The sequence below is a fragment of the Nanorana parkeri genome, unplaced genomic scaffold (assembly GCF_000935625.1).
Source record: "Nanorana parkeri isolate BGI_ZX_2015 unplaced genomic scaffold, ASM93562v1 scaffold358, whole genome shotgun sequence".
Taxonomy (NCBI): Eukaryota; Metazoa; Chordata; class Amphibia; order Anura; family Dicroglossidae; genus Nanorana; species Nanorana parkeri.
Window position 1 is genome coordinate 206,804 of NW_017306626.1, and position 20,861 is coordinate 227,664.

A 20,861-nucleotide genomic window follows, 5' to 3' on the forward strand; every position below is an offset into this window, starting at 1 on the left:
CGGCAGCAAGCAACAAGGTGTGAGTTTTCCAGAGACCCTTATCTAGATGCTGACTGGATAAACAAAGGTCCTCAAATGGGGTGAGATCTTGCCCAGGAGGGGATTTGCCTATCAATTTGCCAAGGAAAGTCCTAAGCTGCATATCTGCCACCACTTCAGAGGAGGAGTAATCATATTGGACAGATCTTGTAAGGATGGAACACCGTCCGGGTGCCAAAAATGCGTCACTCTAAACAGATTAGACGAGAAGAAAGGTGAAAAGGATTTACCCTCCACGCCTGGAGGGAAAATAGGATTTCCCAGTACCCGAGTCATCAACGTGAGAGCTGGACTTAGTGATAGCTGGTTTGGACAAGTGCGTAAAACACGGAAAGTTGCACCAGTAAGTGGGGGGTGGGAAACAACACCCAAGGAGAGTGTATCAAGCCATGGGACCCATGATCAGGGTATGGAAGAAGAGGCCTGTTCCAGCTTTTATCTGGAGTAACTTCACACCAAGTGATGGCTCTAGACATGTGGGAAGATTTATAATATCAGATGGGATCTGGAAAGCCTATACCTCCCCTACATTTCAGAAGCGACAGGAGAGACCTATTCATTCTATGTGCTCTGTCTGCCCATAGACATTGAAGGGAATTTATCAAAACTGTGGTAGACTTTATCTGGAACATTTGACCACAGTAACCAATCAGCTTCTGTCTTCAGCTTGTTAAGCTTTTAAAATAAAAGGGAGAAGCTAATTGGTTGCCATGCACAGCTGCTCCATTTTTGAAAAATCCTACCATTGTGTTAGAGTTATGTTACTAGATATAAATAGAGATTAGTGGTGTTCTTCATGTTAGAAGGATGGAGTCCACCCTGTAATTATTACACACTCTAGTATAAACAAACATACATTAGATGGCTGGAGAAACCAGCTAAAAGTTTCTGATCATTGTGTAACTTCAGAAACATGATGACGTTTAGTAGTTGTTGCTACACATAGCTATCTGTTTTATATAATAAGCACCAAAGTGTTTGATGGGAACCTGTAAAAATGATGCTGTTAAATACTCCTGACTTCAGGAGAGCTGAACTCTGGGTATCAAAATATACAGTATATATATATATTTATTTACACAGGAGCAGTGAGCAGGTGTCAGTGTGTGTGCAAGCGGGCTCTTTAGATCTCTTTTTTTCTCAGTGATTACCTGGTGACAGCTCAACTCCCACTCCCTGGTCCCTGAAGTCCATGTCCTCTCATTTCATGGCTGCTCTGCGTGACACTGCTCCTCTGCCTCTGGCATCTGAAGGTGCACTTTTCCGACCCTAGCCCCCCCTATGCAGCCCAAGCAGTGTCTGCAGAGCGACAGCGGAGGGAGCAGTAAGTCACCGTTGCTAGGGTATAATAGTAATATTTTGCTGCTGCTGGGATTTGATGGTTTGCAGCATTGGGATGTTTAATGTTTTACTTTGGTGGCACAACATGATTTTGGCTTGAAAGTCTCTGAAATCCACCTCCTGAAGAAGCCTGGAAGAGGCGAAACGCGTTGAGGAAGTTAAAGAGACTAATCTAATCCTATCAGTACTGCAGGACTTTCTGACAGCAGTCATTTATTTACTGCAAATCTCAAAGGTGTCATATACAGTGTCCATGATGGCTATTTGTATGATGTTTTTAATACAGACTGGGTTTCTGTTTTTTTTATTGTAATAAAATATGTACATTTTTACCAAAGCTCAAATGTAGCTCTGAGTGCTATTTAAAGCCCCTTATAATTTTCCTTTTTTTGCTGGTGTTCTGCATTGCTGTATAATGTATTGCTGGAATTTGCAGTCCTCTATAGCTGGTGGTATTCTGCATTGCTGTATAATGTATTGCTGGGATTTGTAGTCCTATATAGCTGATGGTATTATTCTGCATTGCTGTATAATGTATTGCTGGGTTTTGTAGTCCTCTATAGCTGGTGGTATTCTGCATTGCTGTATAAAGTATTGCTGGGATTTGCAGTCCTCTATAGCTGGTGGTATTCTGCATTGCTGGGATTTGTAGTCCTCTATAGCTGGTGGTATTCTGCATTGCTGTATAATATATTGCTGGGATTTGTAGTCCTCTGTAGCTGGTGGTATTCTGCATTGCTGTATAATGTATTGCTGGGATTTGTAGTCCTCTATAGCTGGTGGTATTATTGTGCATTGCTGTATAATGTATTGCTGGGATTTGTAATCCCTCTACAGCTTGGAGTCAGTGGCAGAACTTCCAGGGTTGCAGCTGTGACCGGGACCTAGCGCTTCACCACTTTCCTAAAATCATCAGTCTGTATTGTTTTAGACAAACTGTCACATGACACTAAAGAAAGTATCGGTGATTGGTATCGGCGAGTACTTGAGGAAAAGTATTGGTGTCGATCGGTGCATTCCTAAAAATTAGTATTTAATAACTTGCACTAAAATACAGTTTTACAGGTTTCATTTAAACATATATTGTGAGGACGTTGATGAGGGAGGAAAAGGAGGAAGCCGGGAAGGCAGAATATAAACAGATATAAAGTGGCTATGACATCTCAGGGCACACATGAGAGCGGACATGGCAGTCTTCCACAGGCAGAGGGCGCCACTGCTTTCCCTAGCTTGGTCCTAATTGGCTGAGGAGAGGCGAGTTCAGGATGTGGATAGAGCCCTGTAGTTGTGTGGAGTGAGTCCATCATACGGGCACAGCTGGGGGAGCATCAGACGCCTGAGCTCCGGACACCGGAGGAGACATCTGTGGAGGGAGACCGGGTACAACCGGGACACAAGCCGAGCAGCAATGGAATGAGCGGGGAGCCGGTACAGGACTCCGCTCCGCCGGCCCGAGGAATGGTGCTGACATCTGCCCGCAGCTCAGCCAGCAGCATGGAGACGTCGCCTGTCACTGCAGTGTAAGGAGCCGTGTGTGTCCCCATCACATGTCCCGGGTGACTTCTGTACCATCTGTCCTCTGCCATGCCTCATACTCCATGTATGAGAGTCCAACCATCTGGGAACAGCTGAATGGGAGATACTGTGACACCGATTCCTAGAGGGATTGTCCCACCGAATCCTAGAGGGATTGTCCCACCGAATCCTAGCGGGATTGTCCCACCGATTCCTAGAGGGATTGTCCCACCGATTCCTAGCGGGATTGTCCCACCGATTCCTAGAGGGATTGTCCCACCGATTCCTAGAGGGATTGTCCCACCGATTCCTAGAGGGATTGTCCCATTTAATCCTATAGGAATTGTCCTAGTGATTCCTAGAGGAGTTGTCCTATTTGATCCTATAGGAATTGTCCCATTTAATCCTATAGGAATTGTCCTAGTGATTCCTATAGGAATTGTCCTATTTGATCCTATAGGGATTGTCCTAGTGATTCCTAGAGGAAATGTCCCACTGATTTCTATGAATTGTGCAATTGAAGTCTATAGAAATTGCTCCCATTGACATCTATAGGAATTGACTCATTAAATAGTATAGAACTTGTTGAATTCTATGGGGAGTTTCCTGTTGCAGCCTATAGTAATAGTGCCATTAAAGCCTAAAGGAATTGCCCTGTTGAATAGGACAGGGGTAGGTATACTATATCCCTCCAGCTGTGGTGGAACTACAAATTCCATCATGCCTCTGCTTCTGGTAGTCATATCTGCATCTGTCAGTCTTGCAATGCCTTATGAGACTTGAAGTTCCGCAACAGTTGGAGGGCTGAAATTTGGCTACTCCTGCTTTAGGAATCTCCCCATTAAATGTTCTAGGAATTGCCCCCTTGAAGCCTATGGGGCTTGCCCCGTGCTGAATATTACACAGTGCTTTAGAGTGTACCTGGATCTATTTACATCAGCTCAGTGCGCTCAGTGAAGGGAAGTGGAACAAGCTCCTTCAGTCTCTGCAAAAACCTGCCTTTGTGTACAGGTAAGTAAAACTTATATAGGGTCTTGTGGCATTTAAAGGAGACCTGTCTTGAGCAGAATACTTGGGCTGCCATCGCTGACCTTTACTACTGAAAGTGCGAGCTGTCATGCTGATCTGTAGCTGTAGGACTTGCAGACCGAGAGCAAGGACATAGATTGAGAGTTCTGACTTTAGTGGCTGCATGCCTGTTCTGAGCATCCAACTTCAAGTGACCCTGTCATCTTCTGGGGAAGAAAAGCAAACTATTCCTCGCATCACTCTCTTGAAGAGCTATGCCGTCTAAAACCCTTCTGCATGTGACACACTTCCTGGTAGGTCAGGACCTGCACACTGTGGTTCCATCTGTCAGCTTCTGCATCAGTACAGTATAGCTCTCCTAGAGGGTGAAGATCCGAGGGAAGGAACCTTTGCCAGCGTTTTATAGCTCTGTAACCTTTCTGGAAGGATTCATCCTCTGTATTTGTCTTGGTAACCATTGTCACCAGAACAGAAAGTGATAAGAGATCCAAACTTTGCAGTTGTCACCAGAACAGAAGGTAAGGGAAGATCTTCCAGCAGGGACACCTGTTTCTATGACCGCTGGCCAAGAGGGCCTTTCCCCCCTCATTTCCTATTTTGTCTCTAGGTAAGGAAGTAAAGGGAACTCTCTCTAAAGCTGGCCATACACCTTACAACCATCACTTTCGTTGTGCGATGGTTGTAAGGTAATTAAAATCTCGTACGATCTGCCCATCTTGGACAGGCAGATCGTACTTGTGATCATCTTGCGATGATTCCAATGCTAAGGGGGCAGTTCGGCATTTGTCTTCCGAGCACGCCACTAACCCTAAAATCTTACGATTTTCGGCAGGTTTTCAAGCTCGGAAGACAAGACGTGCGACCGCACAGTAGAAACGGTTGCACGCCTTCCATACACCTGCTGATTATCATACGATCGCGGGATCACCCACGATTATGGTAGATAATCGGCAGGTGTATGGGCACCTTAGGCCCCGTTCACATTGAGCGATTTATCGCGCGATTTTTGTAGCGATATCGCTCATATTTCCGCACTATATCGCTCCATGTAGCTTCACCAATACATTTCAATGTAGCTGTTCACATCTCGTCGCTCAATATCGCTTGTAGCTCGTCGCTGGTAGCTTGTCGCTTCTACATGACCCTTTTTTAGGCCCCGTTCACATTGAGCGATTTATCGCGCGATTTTTGTAGCGATATCGCTCATATTTCCGCACTATATCGCTCCATGTAGCTTCACCAATACATTTCAATGTAGCTGTTCACATCTCGTCGCTCAATGTCGCTCAATATCGCTTGTAGCTCGTCGCTGGTAGCTTGTCGCTTCTACATGACCCTTTTTTAGAGCGATTTTGAGCGATATTGCTCCTGATTGCATACAGCCCAATAGGAAGATGTCGCGCGACACGTCGCTCAATGTCGCTCAATGTCGCACGATTTGCATGTCGCTCAGTGTGAATGGGGTCTTAAGGGGATGCCCGTTTTTGTTGTCGGGTTTTTAAAGTGCATCTACAATCCAAAGTTGGCTTTTTGGATTGGTTTAGTGACACCTTGTCTGAGTAGATTTTCCTAAATTTGAAGACATTTCTTTGTGTCTACAGGACCGAAAGTGCAGGGAAATGTCTCCAAAGAGACACGGGTTTAACCAGGTGTAAAACAAACAAAAAATTGGCTTTAGATATAATGAAATTAGTATTGAGGACGCAGACGGCCAATAGTGTTTTTAGGCTAGTACTGGTTGTCTCCACAATGGCAGCCTACATATTTCCCTTTTATCTGCACCCTGTCCTAGAATTGTGAGTGAAGTTCATCACACTGTTCATTTGTGCAGGAAATGAGCTCTCGCAAAGGAGTCCATAATCCCTTTTGTCAAGGATGGACAAATTCCAGGGGCCAGGTAGCCAATGCACCTTAAAACAGCACCCCGGGGAAATCAAATGGTAACCCTTGCAGTGGGGCTATCCCCCCACACACTTCAAGGGATACGTGCTACTTTGTCTAGGGAGCTAAAATAACAAAGTTATACTCGCCTGATCCTCCGAGCCAACTTGCTCTTAGGCCAGTCTCTTCAGCCTCACTACTCTGCTTCAGCAGTCTAAGGTCCAGTAAGTCATCGCATTCTATACACAGTGTACAGAACGTTAGGACGCCAAGGGACATACCGTCACTGGAGGGAGCGGCGTAGGAGCAAACTGGCTCTGAGGATCAAGTGAGTATACCTGTTATTTCAGCTCCCTAGGCCAGGGGTAACCAAACTACAGCCCTCCAGCTGTGGTGGAACTACAAATCCCGCGAGGCATTGCAAGATTCTCACAGCCCCACAGACATGACTCCCGGAGAGAGATGCATCATGGGATTTGTAGTTTCACCACAGCTGGAGGGCCAGAGTTTGGCTAACCCTGCCCTAGACAAAGGAGCACTTAACCCAGGGGTAGCCAAACTCCGGCCCTCCAGCTGTGGTGAAACAACAAATCCCATGAAGCATCTCTCTCCGGGAGTCATGTCTGTGGGGCTGTGAGAATCTTGCAATGCCTCGCGGGATTTGTAGTTCCACCACAGCTGGAAGGCCGGAGTTTGCCTACCCCAGACTTAACCCTTGCTGTGTCTGGGGTGTCCCCACTGCAAGGGTTAAGGTTTGCTTTTCCCAGAGTTCTGTTTTAACAATTACAGCGGGCGTCTAGCTTTTGATGTCAGTGGAGCTGTGCTTCTTGGCTCCTGCAATCCATATGAATTTGTGCTCCCTCGTCTCCTATGAAGCGTGTGTTTGTATATATCTTTTATGTGTATATAAATGTTGAGTGCGTTTGAAGTGAATCCGAGGAGAGCCGTTATCTGATGACCCGGCTACACTGGCCTTGCATGAACTCGTGCTGGTCAATACCTATAACCACATTAAGCCTTAAGCTCCCAATCAATAGCGATGCCTTCAGCTTGCTCTGCTTTCAGAAGTATTTTCTAACTTGGTTTTTAATAAGTGTTCTGTTACGTTCTACAAGCCAGACTCTATACCAACAGACAGCTGGAAAGGAGATTTCAATAGGATGATTAGTATGATTTGTAGGATATTCTAATCGTGGCTTACTAATGAGTGTGGTTTCACAAATGACCTTACAGTGACTGCTGCTGTAATGAGTTCCCTTCTTTCCGGCCATTTCTTGGTGGTGGAAGTGATGCTTGTTCCAGGATATGCCATGTGCTTCCTGTCGGGTAGAGTACATTAGGCATTCCTGTTTTGTGGGAAAGAAGGAGATAATCGCTTTCCCCCAAGTAGGAAAACATGTTTGTGTGCCGGTTTTCTTATTTGAGTCATTGTTGGCCATGTGATTTGTTCTTCTAGGCGCATGTGATGCCTGCTGTGCTGTGGGGGCAGCTAGATGAGTGGCACAGTGTCCTGCAGCCACGTTTTTGTCATGGCATAAGCTGCTTCTGCTTCTCTTTACAAACGAAACACGTTTTTTCTCACTTGGATCGCCTGTGACGTCTTATTTGACTGTTTCTTCCGACCTCTGTGTCCTTGTCCCATTGCTGCCTTTAGAATCCTCACAGCCGGTTGGAGTTTGTCACCATTGCAGTCTGTGGTTTTGTTACAATATCCTATTGTTTTGTCCTTTTGAAGTATGGAGCCAAAGACACAAAGGAATGTGTTTTATTCTAAGCGGCATTTAGCAGATTAATGAAGGTCTGTGGCTAGCTGGGGACAATGTTTACACGTTCTGATTTTATTGAGGTGTCATTTGTGTTCAGGATGGGCAAGTGTCTGTAGATCTCAGCCAGTCTGAACCCAAAACCTCAATAAACAAATGCCAGCTTCAGTTCCTAGTCTGGCTTGTGGTATGCCCCATGGCATAAGAAAGGCGCACATTGCGTGGGGTGCCACCACGCCATCTTACTGCAGGAGGCTGTGTTTGGTATTTGAAGCATGCCTGGATTAGGGCTACCTGAGTGTCTGGAGCATGAGTTGAAGTGGGAAAAGATGGAGCTGCTATTAAAGTTCTCCTTCCCGACAGGTTCAATTTAAAGGGAATTCGTCAAGGCAGGAATATGGCAGCTCCCATTGTTTTCTTATCTTTAACCCCTTCATGACTGAGGCCCTTTTTTCATTTTTTGCACCCATGTTATATTCCACATTTTAGGCCTGAAAATGACTTAAAACCCCCCAACATTATATATTTTCTGAATGCCAAGACCCTATAGAATAAAATGGTGGTAGTTGCAAATTTTTATGTTGCGCAATATTAGCGCAACTCCTTATTAAACCCCAACATTTAGTGAAAAATTTTATTTCATGCCCCAAACCACAACAAAATACCAATTTTTTAAATGACATATAAAAGATGAGGTTACAACGAGTAAAACGATACCCAACATGCCCAGGTTACAAATTGCATGCGTCCGTGAAACGGCGAAAAACTGCAGTACCCCAAAAAGTTAATAGAAGACGCTTTAAAAGCCCCCACAGGTCATCAATTTAGAGATACCCCAAAATACTGGCCCTAGAATTATTGCTCTCACTCCGGCGTGCGCGGCGATACCCAACATGTGTAGCGCGTTCGTCGTTTTCATGCGTAGGCGCACCCGACGCGTGTTTACGTGGCGACGCGCGTGCTCGCGGGGGCGGGGTACTTTTAAATTTTTTTTTATTATTATTAGATTTATTTTATTTCATTTTAATTTTAAAAACTTTTTTTTTTTTTTTTTTTACTTTACTTTGACTGCTATCACATGGGGGGGCTTGCAAGCCCCCCCATGTAATAGCAGATGGTGGTGACAGGTCCTCTTTAAGGTGATGCTGGGGGTCCAAAAGACCCTCAGTGTCACCTTTACACTGGAAATAAGCTATTGAAGTGCAGATCGCACTTCAATAGCTTATAGCTGGGCTGCAGGAGCCCAGAACTGACAGCCCAGGGACCGGAAGTGATGCAATCTGCATCGCTCCCGGTCCCATAGAACGGGGAGGGGATCGATGAACGGAAGTTCGTCGACCTCCTCCCCAGCTCCCCGCGGACACAAAGATCGCCGGTCCCGGGCCCGTAGGAGGGGCAACGGAGCCCGGGAAGCACGGTGGCGGTGTCTGGCGCGGGGGGGCGGCCCCTTCTTCGGGACACAGAAGCGATCTGGCGACAGGTAAGTTGCCAGGATTGCTTCTGTTGTAAAGCCGACAGTCGACTCTACAAGTTTAAACAGAGTCCCGCCGGGAGTCTGTTTAAACAGCCCCGATGCTGGCGATGTACGTCGTCAGTCACGAAGGGGTTAAAGCAGATCTCCGGGTAAATCAAATCTTAACCCTTGCAGTAGGGCTACTCCTGCACTGCAAGGGTTAAGTGTTTTTGTCTCTAGGGAGCTAAAAACAAAAAAGTTAGTCACTTAAACCATGTTCGCGGCTGGCTCCCACAGTGCTCCTCCACTCCAGCGATAGTATGTCCCTCAGCGTCCTTATACATCCAATACACTGTATAGAACATGATGACTCAGGGATTCTTAGGCTGTTGGAGCAGAGGGGGAGCAAGGCTCCAGGGATCCGTCTAAACGCCAGCCGTGATCGCGGTCCAGGTGAGTATAACTTTTTTTTTTTTTGCTCCCTAGACAAAATGAGCACTTAACCCTTGCAGTGTGGGGAGTAGCCCCACTTGCTTAAATTTCGCCTTCTAAGAGCTGCATAACCTGGTACCTTGCTGCCTGCAAGCCATTATGATGTCCATGTGGCACATTTCCTGTAGTAAATCTCCTTCTGAGTAGTTCAGACAGCAGGCTCTGTGCAATGGGTGACACAGCCGTGCGTATTCACAGGGCAGTGAAAACATGATGCGTAAATGGGTGGATTTCTTTAAAAAGTAAGTGTACAAACTTGGAGATCCTTCAGCTGAATAGGAGTAGGCTAGAAATAATGGCAATTCAATGTACAAGTTAATATGATGATACATTATGCTCATAGATAGGCTGGGGTTATATTGTGGGGTGATTCCCGCTTTTTTATCTTGATTTGGCTGTTAATGCCCTAAAACAGGTTATAATGCAGCGTACCCCAACATTGTTCACATCCCAGTGTTGTGGTGCTTTGCGTGGCACTGCATGTACAATAACGTTTGTTTATACAAATGTTTTACCACAACACATGAATGTAAATCTACCCTCAGTGAGTGACTGGCATGGAATTAGCATGGCAATATTAGATTGCAATGACACATGGTTTTCACATCCTTGATCTAGGTGAGGTACCCATGTGAGACGAGGATGAGCATGATGACATTCCTGGAGTTGGTACCTTCTAAGCCTGGTGACGAATGCAGCTCCCATATTTCTGACCTGACGAGCTCCTTTTTATGAAGCTCTGTCAGGAGACGATTACCTTTCCTTGTGAAAATTCTAATTGCCTGCCTGTGATGTTTCTCATCTGAGTCACTAACCCAGAAGAAGTGTAGAGAGCTCTAACGTTTCTGAAGCCTTCACTTGCGTGCTTGTTTTGAGTCAGTGACTCAGAAGTCTTGACGCAAGACAGCTACCACTTTCAGGAGGTCAGCAGCAGAGACAGGCCACATATGGGCTAATGGGGCTGTACAATGTTCAATGCAGGCATATTTCCCTCTCTGGGAACCACAGGTGCTGCGTACCGCTACCCATAGGCTGTATGTGGGTATAGGCCGGTGCTTGTGTAAACCTACATGCACATGGATGTACAGCCATAAACGCAGACAGCCTACTGGGCTGAATGAGACTAATCTTTGTGGGTGGCCAGCTTTAGTTAGGGGCTGGTGCACCGTACATGCTGACAGGAAGAGAGAGCAATGGCCTCATCAGTGTGCTGCTGTTACTTTATTGTCCAGTCAGAGGCCGAGTAAGGTTTTCCACCATGTTGTATTGCATAGGGGTCTTATGGAATGTTGGGCCTGGCTGTGCTGTCTGGCAGGGCTGAATGGATCACGAGACCGGCTGTACAAAATAATTGGCAGCTACGGCAGTTCCGATCTATAATTCGACTGTTATTTTTAGCTGCTTTCTAAGCTTTCAAACAGACCGTTCTTGTTTGAAAAGAAATGGCTCTCTTTTGACAGATAAAGAAGCTCACCCATATGTAATTGAACTATAGCTGCTTGCCTGGATGTCAGCTTAAGGGTATCTATGGTTGTAATGACCCGCTGCCCGGCTTCCTGATACCGGAAGTATCGGGCTTGGCAACGGAGCATTTGGGCGAGTACTCGCCACCAATACTAGTAATGGTATCGGTGCATCCCTATTTGGAACCATATCAGTTTAGAAGTTTGTATACTTATTGAAGATGCCCATAGGATTTAATTCCTCTATACAGTGACACAATTTCACTCAGCCCTATGAATATGCACTTTCTTGTGTCACCACTCTTACTAAGCTTGTCGTCTACCCAACATTTAAACTTCCCACAATGTAACGTCATCATTGCTTGCTGGAAGCAATGCATGATGGTCTATGTAGTCTTGAGAAATCCAGATTTGTATCAGATCAATCAGCAGGGAAATGGACACAAAGCACACTGGGAATCTGAGGAAGTTGGTGAAAGTGCTGGGCAGACAGAAGGCAATGCTCACTACATAAAAGGGATTTTTTTTCAAGTAAGCTTTGATTGTATTATTAAAAACTACTATCCTATGTATCCCTACTACAATGCTGATATTATTACACGGTAGTACATACTGTGACTTTCTTTAATGTAATCCCACTTCCTGGTTGCTCGAAGCACTGGTGATGTAGCCCCTAGGATGGCGACGTCACCAGTGCCTTTCAAGTAAATTGCAAGATCTGTGGGGAAAATAGTATGAATGGGCTTTTCCCTGAGATCTGTGAGATCAAAATATTACAAGATCTCAGGGAAGCAAAAACCTGTAAGAAGAACTTGGCCACCGATGAGGTCTCTGAGTTAAAATGGCAGCAAGGAACTATAGGATGTGGACAAGAATTGTATTCGTATGTGGAAAAGACAAACAAACCGGGCTAGTAATTATAATTAGATGGGCTTATCTGGAAATAAGTATTAGGGCGGGGTCCACTTTGACACCCCATTCACACTGAGCGACATGCAACTCGTGCGGATTTCCACGCGATCTTTTACACTACGATCGCGCAACCTTTTGTATTGGGCCGCTTGAAAATACGAGCAAAATCGCGCGACATCCGCGCAAAAAGGGTCCTGCACGAGCGACAGGCGACATTGAGCTGTAGAATTGAATAGCTCTATTGAATATCATTGGACGTGCGAGATATCGCGAGGCAATATGTGTGATTTTTAGAGCGGTAATCTGCTCAATGTGAACGGGGACTGAGACTGAACTCCAATTAAACAGCTAAAAAAAAATGAAGGATTGTTTTACCCATAGGATTTGTATTTGAACTTCTCACAATGTAACATCATTGATTGCTGGAAGTGATGCTTTATGGTAGAGCTGCAGCTAACGATTATTTTCAAAATCGATTAGTTAGCCGATTATTGAGTTCGATTAATCGGTTAAAGGGCTATGTAGTCTTGAAATATTGAGATTCCATCAAGCAGCAGGGAAAGAGAAGCAAAGCACACTGGGAATCTGAGGTAGTTGTTGAAAGTGATGAGCAGACTGAAGGCAGCGTTCACTACATAAGGGATTTTCTTCAAGTAAGCTTTGATTGTATTATGAAAACCAACTCCAGTATGTATTCCTAGTACACTGCTGATGTTCTAACAGGATACTATATGGTGTGACATTAGAACGACTTTAAGACCAGATAGTCCTGTTCTGAGAAACACCCTTTGTAATATGTTTAGGAAATAGGAGGAGGAAAGCCTCTTCTATTGTCGTCATCATTTGACGTGTGTGATTGAAGCAGTGATGTTATGTATTCTGTATTACACTGAAACATTCAGGTCTATTCACTAAAGGGTGAAGAGTTAGGAGAAGGCAGGAGAAGGGAACAATCTAGGCCAACATAGCCGATTTGGAAAAATTCTCCAATTCAGCTCACTTTCCATTTCAGCTATGTTGTCCTAGATTGTTCCCTTCTCCAAAATCTTCACCCTTTTGTGAATAGACCCCATTGGGTTTAGCCCTTGCCATGCTGGGTGTATCCCCACTACAAGGGTTAAGAACATATTTACCTGCAGTTCTGCAAAGTTTGGTTATAAACGGGGATGCTGTTTACAGAGAGATGGAAAAAAGTAGAAACCGACATGATTCTTGGAACATTCATGTAAATGCCCCCCACTGCTCAGCCACAGTTAGTGTGTAGGAAGGCCGACCTGCAGCAGGTTAATGGGTGACTTATTTTAATGGCGTAGATGACATTTTAGATAGCAATAAAGTAATCATGTATGACATTGCTTTGCTGTATGTTACATGAATGAGAAATGTGTCACAGAAATCAGCGCAGGATTAACCTAGCAGCTCTGGTAATTATTTTATGGGCTAGATACTTAAAGAAGAACTATGAGATGAGTGATTTCCACTCACCTCATAGTTCTAGCCGACCTGTGACAATGAGACTGTCACAGGTCGGCTCAGTAGATCGGGAGGTGAGAGAACACATACCGGGTTCCCTCACCTCTCGATCCTGTCACGGCTCTCTGCCATGACAGGGGGAGGGGCTGGATTCCCCTCTCCCCGCTCCGATCTGCCAGCGCTGACTGGCGGAACGGACGGGGGAGGGGGCGGGTACAGCTGGCTCTGCCTCTAGATAGGCAGAGCCAGCTGTCACTCACGCAGCTGGGCGGATCCCGTCATCTATGTCGGGATCCGCTCCAGGTGCGGTGTCTCAGTGTATAATGAGCTACAGCTCGCGGTATACTGAGCTTAGGGTAACGGGAGGACGCTAGTTTGTGTCCTCCCGTTACCCTAAGGAGAACTATGGGGAAAAACACTGACCCCATAGTTCTCCTTTTTAAGTGGGTGTAACATGAGAAGAAATAGAGCAATTGTAGAATGTGGCATTATAGGGGGTCATTTGGAAGTCTGGACCGTGTTTCTTATTGGTGCCTGTGGAAACATGAGGTAGTAAGTGTACACAGGGCCACAGGGGTGAACCAGAGTATACAAATGTTCTACTAAACAAGGCCTAAAGATTTTGTTTAGTGTTGTGGAGTGTAACCTCGTCCACATGTTACACTGGCACTGTCAAACCTGCATTTAAATATGTTTAGAGCACGTTTCTATACATGGAATTCATTCTAAGTAAGGGAATCTGGAACCTCTGTCAGTTTTTATTGTTTGTTTCCTTGTTGCAGATTTTCTCTCACTTCCTGTCTGGTGAAAGCTTGTCCCCGGAATAGAAAGTGAGGGGAGATCTCTTGAACGGAGTCCTGGATAGCAGTATAACATGATGGGTTCTAACACTTCCCCATTCTATCCAAAATTTAAACAGAAAAGTTTTGAGTGTAGACAGATTTTTTTTTTCTTCTATTTTTCAGTTTTCTATGAAGTAGGACAAAATTGGAACCTCTGCCAAGTTTTTATTGCTGTCTAGGGAGATTTACGCTTACTATATGACCTGGTGACTGTTGTCGCAAAGACAGGTAGTAATGGAAAATCCAACATTTGAGACCCCATTCACACTGAGCCATTTGTAGCGCTATTTTCAGCTCACAAATTGCTCAAACATGAAGCTCAGTGTAGCTCTTCCAATGCATTTCAATGGAGCTGTTCACATCTCACAGCTCAATGTAGCTTGTAGCTCAAGCTTGTCGCTTGAACATGACCTATTTTTCCGTCGGATTTCGTGCAGTGTGACCCAATAGACTTCAATGGTGTAGCTCGATGTTGCAGGAATATGCGCGGCATTGTCGTGCTACAGAAGTGTCACTTGATTGGATACAGCCCAATGCAGCGGCTACAAAGTCCATGCCAAAAGTAGCGCAACGATATGTGCACTGTAGCTCAATGTCGCTCAGCTCAAATCAGTGCTGAAAAAGTGCTTTTTCTGATGTAGCTCAGTGTGAATGGGGTCTTAGAGTTGTTGTGAGAAGAAATCACTCAGTGGGGACAAATATTCTGGTGGCAACGGTCATAAGATGGGAATTCATCCTAAAGTGGCCATTCACTGCTTCGGTTTTGGCCCCCACACTGAAATTTCAGTGTGGGGTCCTGGGCTGAATAGTGACTGCAGCCAATTAGCTGCAGCCACTGTTGGGGTATTCTGACACCCACCACTGTCTGAATACAGTAACCTGGCAAAGGCATTTCTTTCTTCTCAGCCCCTGTTCACACCTGGGCGTTTTGACGCTCAAAGCTAAGTGCAACAAAACCCTCAACACAAGAAATCCCATTCATTTCTATGGACCCTGTTTACACCGGAGAGTTTTGTTGCAAGCTGTAAACCGCTGAACACTGGAAAAGGTATATGATCTTCTTTCAGGCAGATTACAGCATGTTTGACCGCATAGACTTCAATGGAAGTGCATTAAAACGCAGACACAAGCGGTTTGCACATTCCTGAACGTGTTTGCGCACTTTCACTGCAATGCATTTTGATCAGCTCAATAAAACGCACGTCATTGTCTATGCGCGTCTTAACGCCCGTACAAATGTGCACAACGAACAAAAACAAGCAAACCATGGGCGGGAAAGACGTGTGTAAAAACGCGTGTTTTACACATGGAAAAACTGACGCCTAGGTGGGAATGGAGACTCACTCTGCCCATGGGGCTGATAAAGACAAAATAATTAGTATATGGCCAGCTTTACTTTGGGGAGATTTCTTTCCCTTCCTGTTGCATCTGTAAGATTATTATTATTATTATTATTTAGGATTTATATTGCGCAGCGCTTTACACAATGGGGGGAGACGGTACAGTTACAATACGACTTCAGTACAATAGGGCTAGGAGGGCCCTGCTCGTGACAGCTTACAATCTAATAGGAGGGGCAAGTGCTACGAAAGGTAATAATTGTGTTGGATGAGCGAATGGAAGAAATAACAGGACAGTTATGTGGAGGTGGGATAGACTTCCCTGAGATGAGTTTTTAAGGATCGCCTAAAGGTGGACAGAGTAGGAGATAAGCGGACAGATTGGGGTAGGCAGTTCCAGAGGGTAGGAGACTTGGGAGAAGTCCTGGAGGCGAGCCTGGGAGGAGGTGACAAGGGACCTGAAGAGCAGGAGGTCTTGAGAGGAGCGGAGGGGGTGGTTTGGGTGATCTTTTGAGATGAGGTTGGAGATCTAGTCGGGGGCTGGCTTTGTATGTTGTCAGTGTTTTGAATTTTACTTGTGGGGCAATTGGGAACCAGTAAGATAGGAAGTGAAGGGAAATCTCCCTAATAGAGACTGTAAAAAAAAAAAATAGCCTGATAGGGGTTTTAACCCTTCCCTATTCTAGCAAAAAAGCCTTCTGTTCTCTTTTTTAACTTGCTAGATAATGTGACCATGAGCACACTATAGGGATGTTTTCCATCACTCCCTCTTCAGCTAAATCCCGTTCCTTGTGGTAAATATCTGCCCGCACATTAATCTGTTAATCTTCCTGTTCTGTGCTCGTGCTTTTACATTCTTGTCCCAGGGTGTCATTTGACTTTCTGTGAGGTTAAAAAAATATCAACGTGCGTGTTGTACATATAAAGGCCACTTTCCAGTGGAATCCCTGCACTAGATTTGTTGTTTGGTTTTATGTGCCACTTTGACCTTTCCCATCGCTTCTCCTAGCGTACTTGGTTGCTGATGCGCCATTTGACATTTATCATTGCTTCTTGTAGGGTATTTAGTTGCTGGAAATAAAAAAATTACATTTTCACTTCCAATTTTGTTTTGTGTGTGAACTATTTAATACTGTCATGACGTGTGTAAAGTTTTTTTTTTTGTATTTTCTGTTTCTTACAGAAACGCCAAAATATGCCAACAGAAGCCTGTGGAAGTGAAGGAGAGCGCAGAGAAGTTCTGCCCAGTAACTGTGAATCCGGGCCATACCAGAAAGGCTTTCAAGGTCATGAATGAACTGCGAAGGTATAGCATGTATGCCTTTTTGGGGGTTTTTTTTTATGTGCTTTTCGTCCTATGTCTTTAATGATCAGAGAGAACATTTGTCTGTTCCATGTTACTGCAACCAGGCGCTGATTTTGGCTGGATTAGATGACAATCTCATGTCTATGGATAACAGACACACAGACTGGAGCTGGCCAGACTCAGAAATAAAAGCAATTGGGTTAGAAAATCATGTTGGGTCTCTATTGTTTCCAATGAGACAAGCCAGCTGTTAAATGCATCCTGAGTTTAGTGTCACTTTAAGTACCATATTTAACAAAAATGTATCTTGTTTGTGTATCACTCAGCTGTAGATCCTCCAATCATCTCTGAAATGGTGCTGACACTGTCCTTCCTTCTGGAGGGTGGCTACTTTTGTTCCCTTTGGTCCCTGTGTGTGTTGTAAAGTAGTCACCGCTCCAAGCTCACTCCTGTGATGGACTACAATCTCACACTTAGGTTACTATTTTGTATTGAGATTGTAGTCCATGACGGGAGTGAACTTGGAGCGGTGGCAACTCTACAACACACAAGGACTATGGGGAAGAAAAGTAGCCACCCTCCAGAAGAAAGGACAGTGTCAGCATGAATTCAGTGATGATTTAAGGATCTACAGCCGAGGGGTACACAAATAAGATACAATTTTGTTAATAATTAAGGTACTTTAATTCATTTGTAAGGCTTAACTCGTGAGTTTAGTGTCACTTTAAGGAGTTAAATTGATCAAAATGTCTTTTTGTCTTCCTAACTCATCATGCTTTAATAATGGCTCCTGAATGAAATCATCTTAGTTGCTGAATGTGTGTGAGGAGCGTGATTTCTGATGAAGTCAAAAAAGTTAACAAATGAAATAAATACCTTTAACACATCTGTGTAGCCAATTATAATTATGTTGGGGGATGTTGTATTGTATTTATAGAACTTGTGACTGAGAACTGTGAAATCACACGTGTGTGTGTGTGTGTGTGTGTGTATACATATATAAATAGCTAAACTGTGAGTAAAGTATACAGAACTGGCAAAATGACTTATTTTTATTAGTGATGTTTCTATAATTTAATGAATTCTGAATTATGTGAACAGATGGCAAAACACCATCTTTTATATGAACATGTCACCCTGAAGGCTCCAGTCACACCTATTTATTTATTTTTGTAGCTGAAAGTGCTAAGTACTACAACGTTCAGAGGATTTCCATTGTTTTCAATGGCCCCGTTTACATCTGAGCATTCTGTCGCCCGTAGCCAAACGCCTTTCGTGTTTGGCCTGTACATGAGCTAATTTCGGCAGAATTCTGTGTTTTTTTTGGCCCCACTGACTTTATTGGGAATGTCTGTAAATGCGCAATATGGGTGTTTTTTTAAAGCCCATAACACACTGCATGCAAAGCTGTGCGGAGCAAAGCAAAACTGCGAGGCACAGACGTTCGCATGCAGTGTGTGAGCTGAGCGTGGCCAGATGAAAGACTGCATCTTCAGCCAATCAGCTCCCACGTCACAACCAAATGGACTTAACATCGTGACGTTCGGGTTTTAGGCTGCTCGGCTGAAGATGACATTTTTCATCTCGGTACGCTCAGCATGCCTATGTGAGTGTGTCACAGGCTTAAGCATTTGTTGCGCTTTTGCCGCAAAAGAAACAGCTTTCCTCCTCTTAGTAAACACACCGGAAGCTGAATATGTCTGAAAAACACTTTAAAAATGCTGGTGTGAACAGAGATGAAAATTGTATTGTATTTTTTTCTTGAAGCAGGCACCATATGGTTCTTAGGTACATTTTTAGCTTCTACTGTATCTGCTTTGTCTCCTCTGATACACTGACAAAGCCTGTCAATATTCAGTAAAATACAAAAATCCTTCGAGAGCACAATATAAGCACCACATGGTATTTCTGTCAGGGTTTCTTTCACTTCCTTGTCCAGTTGCTTGCAGTATGGCTTATGTGGTGTTTGACACTGCTGTTCCTCTTTGGCGCTCTCTTGTATCCAAATCCGCAAACATCGTCATTTTTCTGCTACTGGCAAGACCCATGGCAAATTCCTGACTCAGTGATGATGCAAGCACCAGTTCACTGTTTACCATCAGCTTGTCTATTCAGTCTCTGCCCTTGCACACAACCAAGTGTGCTGCTGTTGTTCCTGATTTCCATGTATGACCCTGGCTGTGGCTGACTGATCTCCTGGTTTTTGACACCAGCTATTGTCTCTGTTCATCCTGTTCTCCGTGCTCCCTGACCTGGGTTGGCTGAAAATGCAGCTCTCCTCACAAGTGTGAGCAGGCACCGAGAGAAATGTTGAAACTGGTGAATGCCGACCTCCTTTTGATGGTGATAGTTGTCTGATTGCCATTCTGATCTATTGGCTTCAATACTTTCTTTGATTACTGACATAGAACATGCAGCAAGTGAAGCAACCAAAAAATCAAAAACTGCAAACTTTTTCTGAGTCTGTGTCAAAAAGCATTGAAGCCATTAGATGAGCTTTCCAAACAGGATATTGGTATTGGCAGCCCATGTATTTTTCTGGAGAGGGAAGTATTCAGAGGATTCTTTTGTAGGCGTCTTTTTATTTAATTGTTTGTTTTTTAAGCAACAGAATAGCTTTAAGGCAACCTGAGTAGGATCTCTGATTTTAGGATCGTTGGAGTGTTTGTTGGATCGCACAGATTGGTTCGCTTGTCTGAAATTTTAATTGCAAAAAGTGATATTCAAGTCAAAAGCTATTTCAAATGCTGATGAAATCACTTACAATGGATGCTGCTCCTTGATGTTTAAGGCTTTAGCTTTCTGCAGGATCAGCTGGTCCTCTGAGCACTGGCACTGATATCTTGTTTTAGGGTGGCTCCTTTTCCTTGTAGGGCCCTATGGGGACACCCTTGTATGTGCTAGTAAGCCATGTGTGTTTCTACAAAGACACAGCAAGACAAGCCACTCCCCTGGTCCCCACCCCTTACTTCCTCCGTCTCCAAACTAGTAGAGGATGACTGCTGGAGACTGATGTTGTACTAGACAGGAAGTTCAGGGAAGCCGAGCTGAGAGAGTGGGTGCTGCTTAGAAGCATGATGACTAAGTGCTTGGGCTCTGCTGTACCGACATCCCAAGCAGCGTTGTTGACCCTGCCCAGTTCTCCCCGCTATGAAACCCCTCCCCCCTCTACTATCTCCATAACAAAAGGGTATGAGTTCGGTAGTCCCAAGATGAGAGAATTCAGGCAGAGCTGATAACATTGGCTGGTATGTAAGGGCAGCAGAAGCAGGGCTGTCTGTTCAAACGTGTTCTTTGCAATCCATCAAAAACCAAGTAGGCAGGGCTGACAACAGTGTGCTTTGGAATTCAGAGCCAGAAATACACAATGTTGTCATGTCAAAGTTAGGTGCTCACTGGATTTGTGGGAGGTGAACAGATACTTTTATTTGTACTTGTAATGTATGAGGAAATGTGCATGTATTGCGGAGCTGTGCTGAATATTATTTTATTTTGCCCAGCCATACATTGAAGCATTGTGCACATTCCAGTGATTTGATTTGCAACCTTGATTATTTCCTGCTTTTGAGATACCGCTTCTGTACGCTAGGTGACATAATCAATGTGCAAATCAAATGAACGATTGCATTAGATTTAATCTGTCAGCGAGGTTCTCATAAACATCCCAACCCCGAAGCTTCATACTGTGATCTCATCATCCCATAAGGATGTGGGGGGTGAGCAACTCCAGCCCCCCAGCTGTGCTTTAACTACAAATCCCATTGTGCATTTTGCCTCTGGACTTTAACTCTCAGCCTCGCAATGCCTCATGGAACTTGTAGTTCACAACAGCTGGAGGGCCAGAGTTGCCCACCCCTGCTCTAGCAAGAGGCCCTGCAGTACTTTCTACACTAAGCTCTTCCTTTTTAAAACTTCTGCACGGTACTACTTCCCCTAGATGGTCCTAACGAGTATAGTATGTAGTGTATCCAGGGAAAGAGTTGTGTGAACGAGGCCCTAAATGATATATGCA

The 20,861-nt window shown here is 44.5% G+C and overlaps 1 protein-coding gene across 1 annotated transcript in view; it reads left to right on the forward strand.

Moving 5' to 3' along the window:
- The first annotated feature begins 2,753 nt into the window (after nt 1-2,753).
- KLHL2 (kelch like family member 2) overlaps nt 2,754-20,861 on the forward strand; it is a 98,131-nt gene continuing 80,023 nt past the window's right edge. Inside the window, exons 1-2 of the mRNA XM_018558780.1 lie at nt 2,754-2,900; nt 16,727-16,849. Of these exons, the coding sequence (XP_018414282.1) occupies nt 2,794-2,900; nt 16,727-16,849 (230 nt within the window). The 5' untranslated portion in view covers nt 2,754-2,793. The remainder of the gene's footprint in view (nt 2,901-16,726; nt 16,850-20,861) is intronic.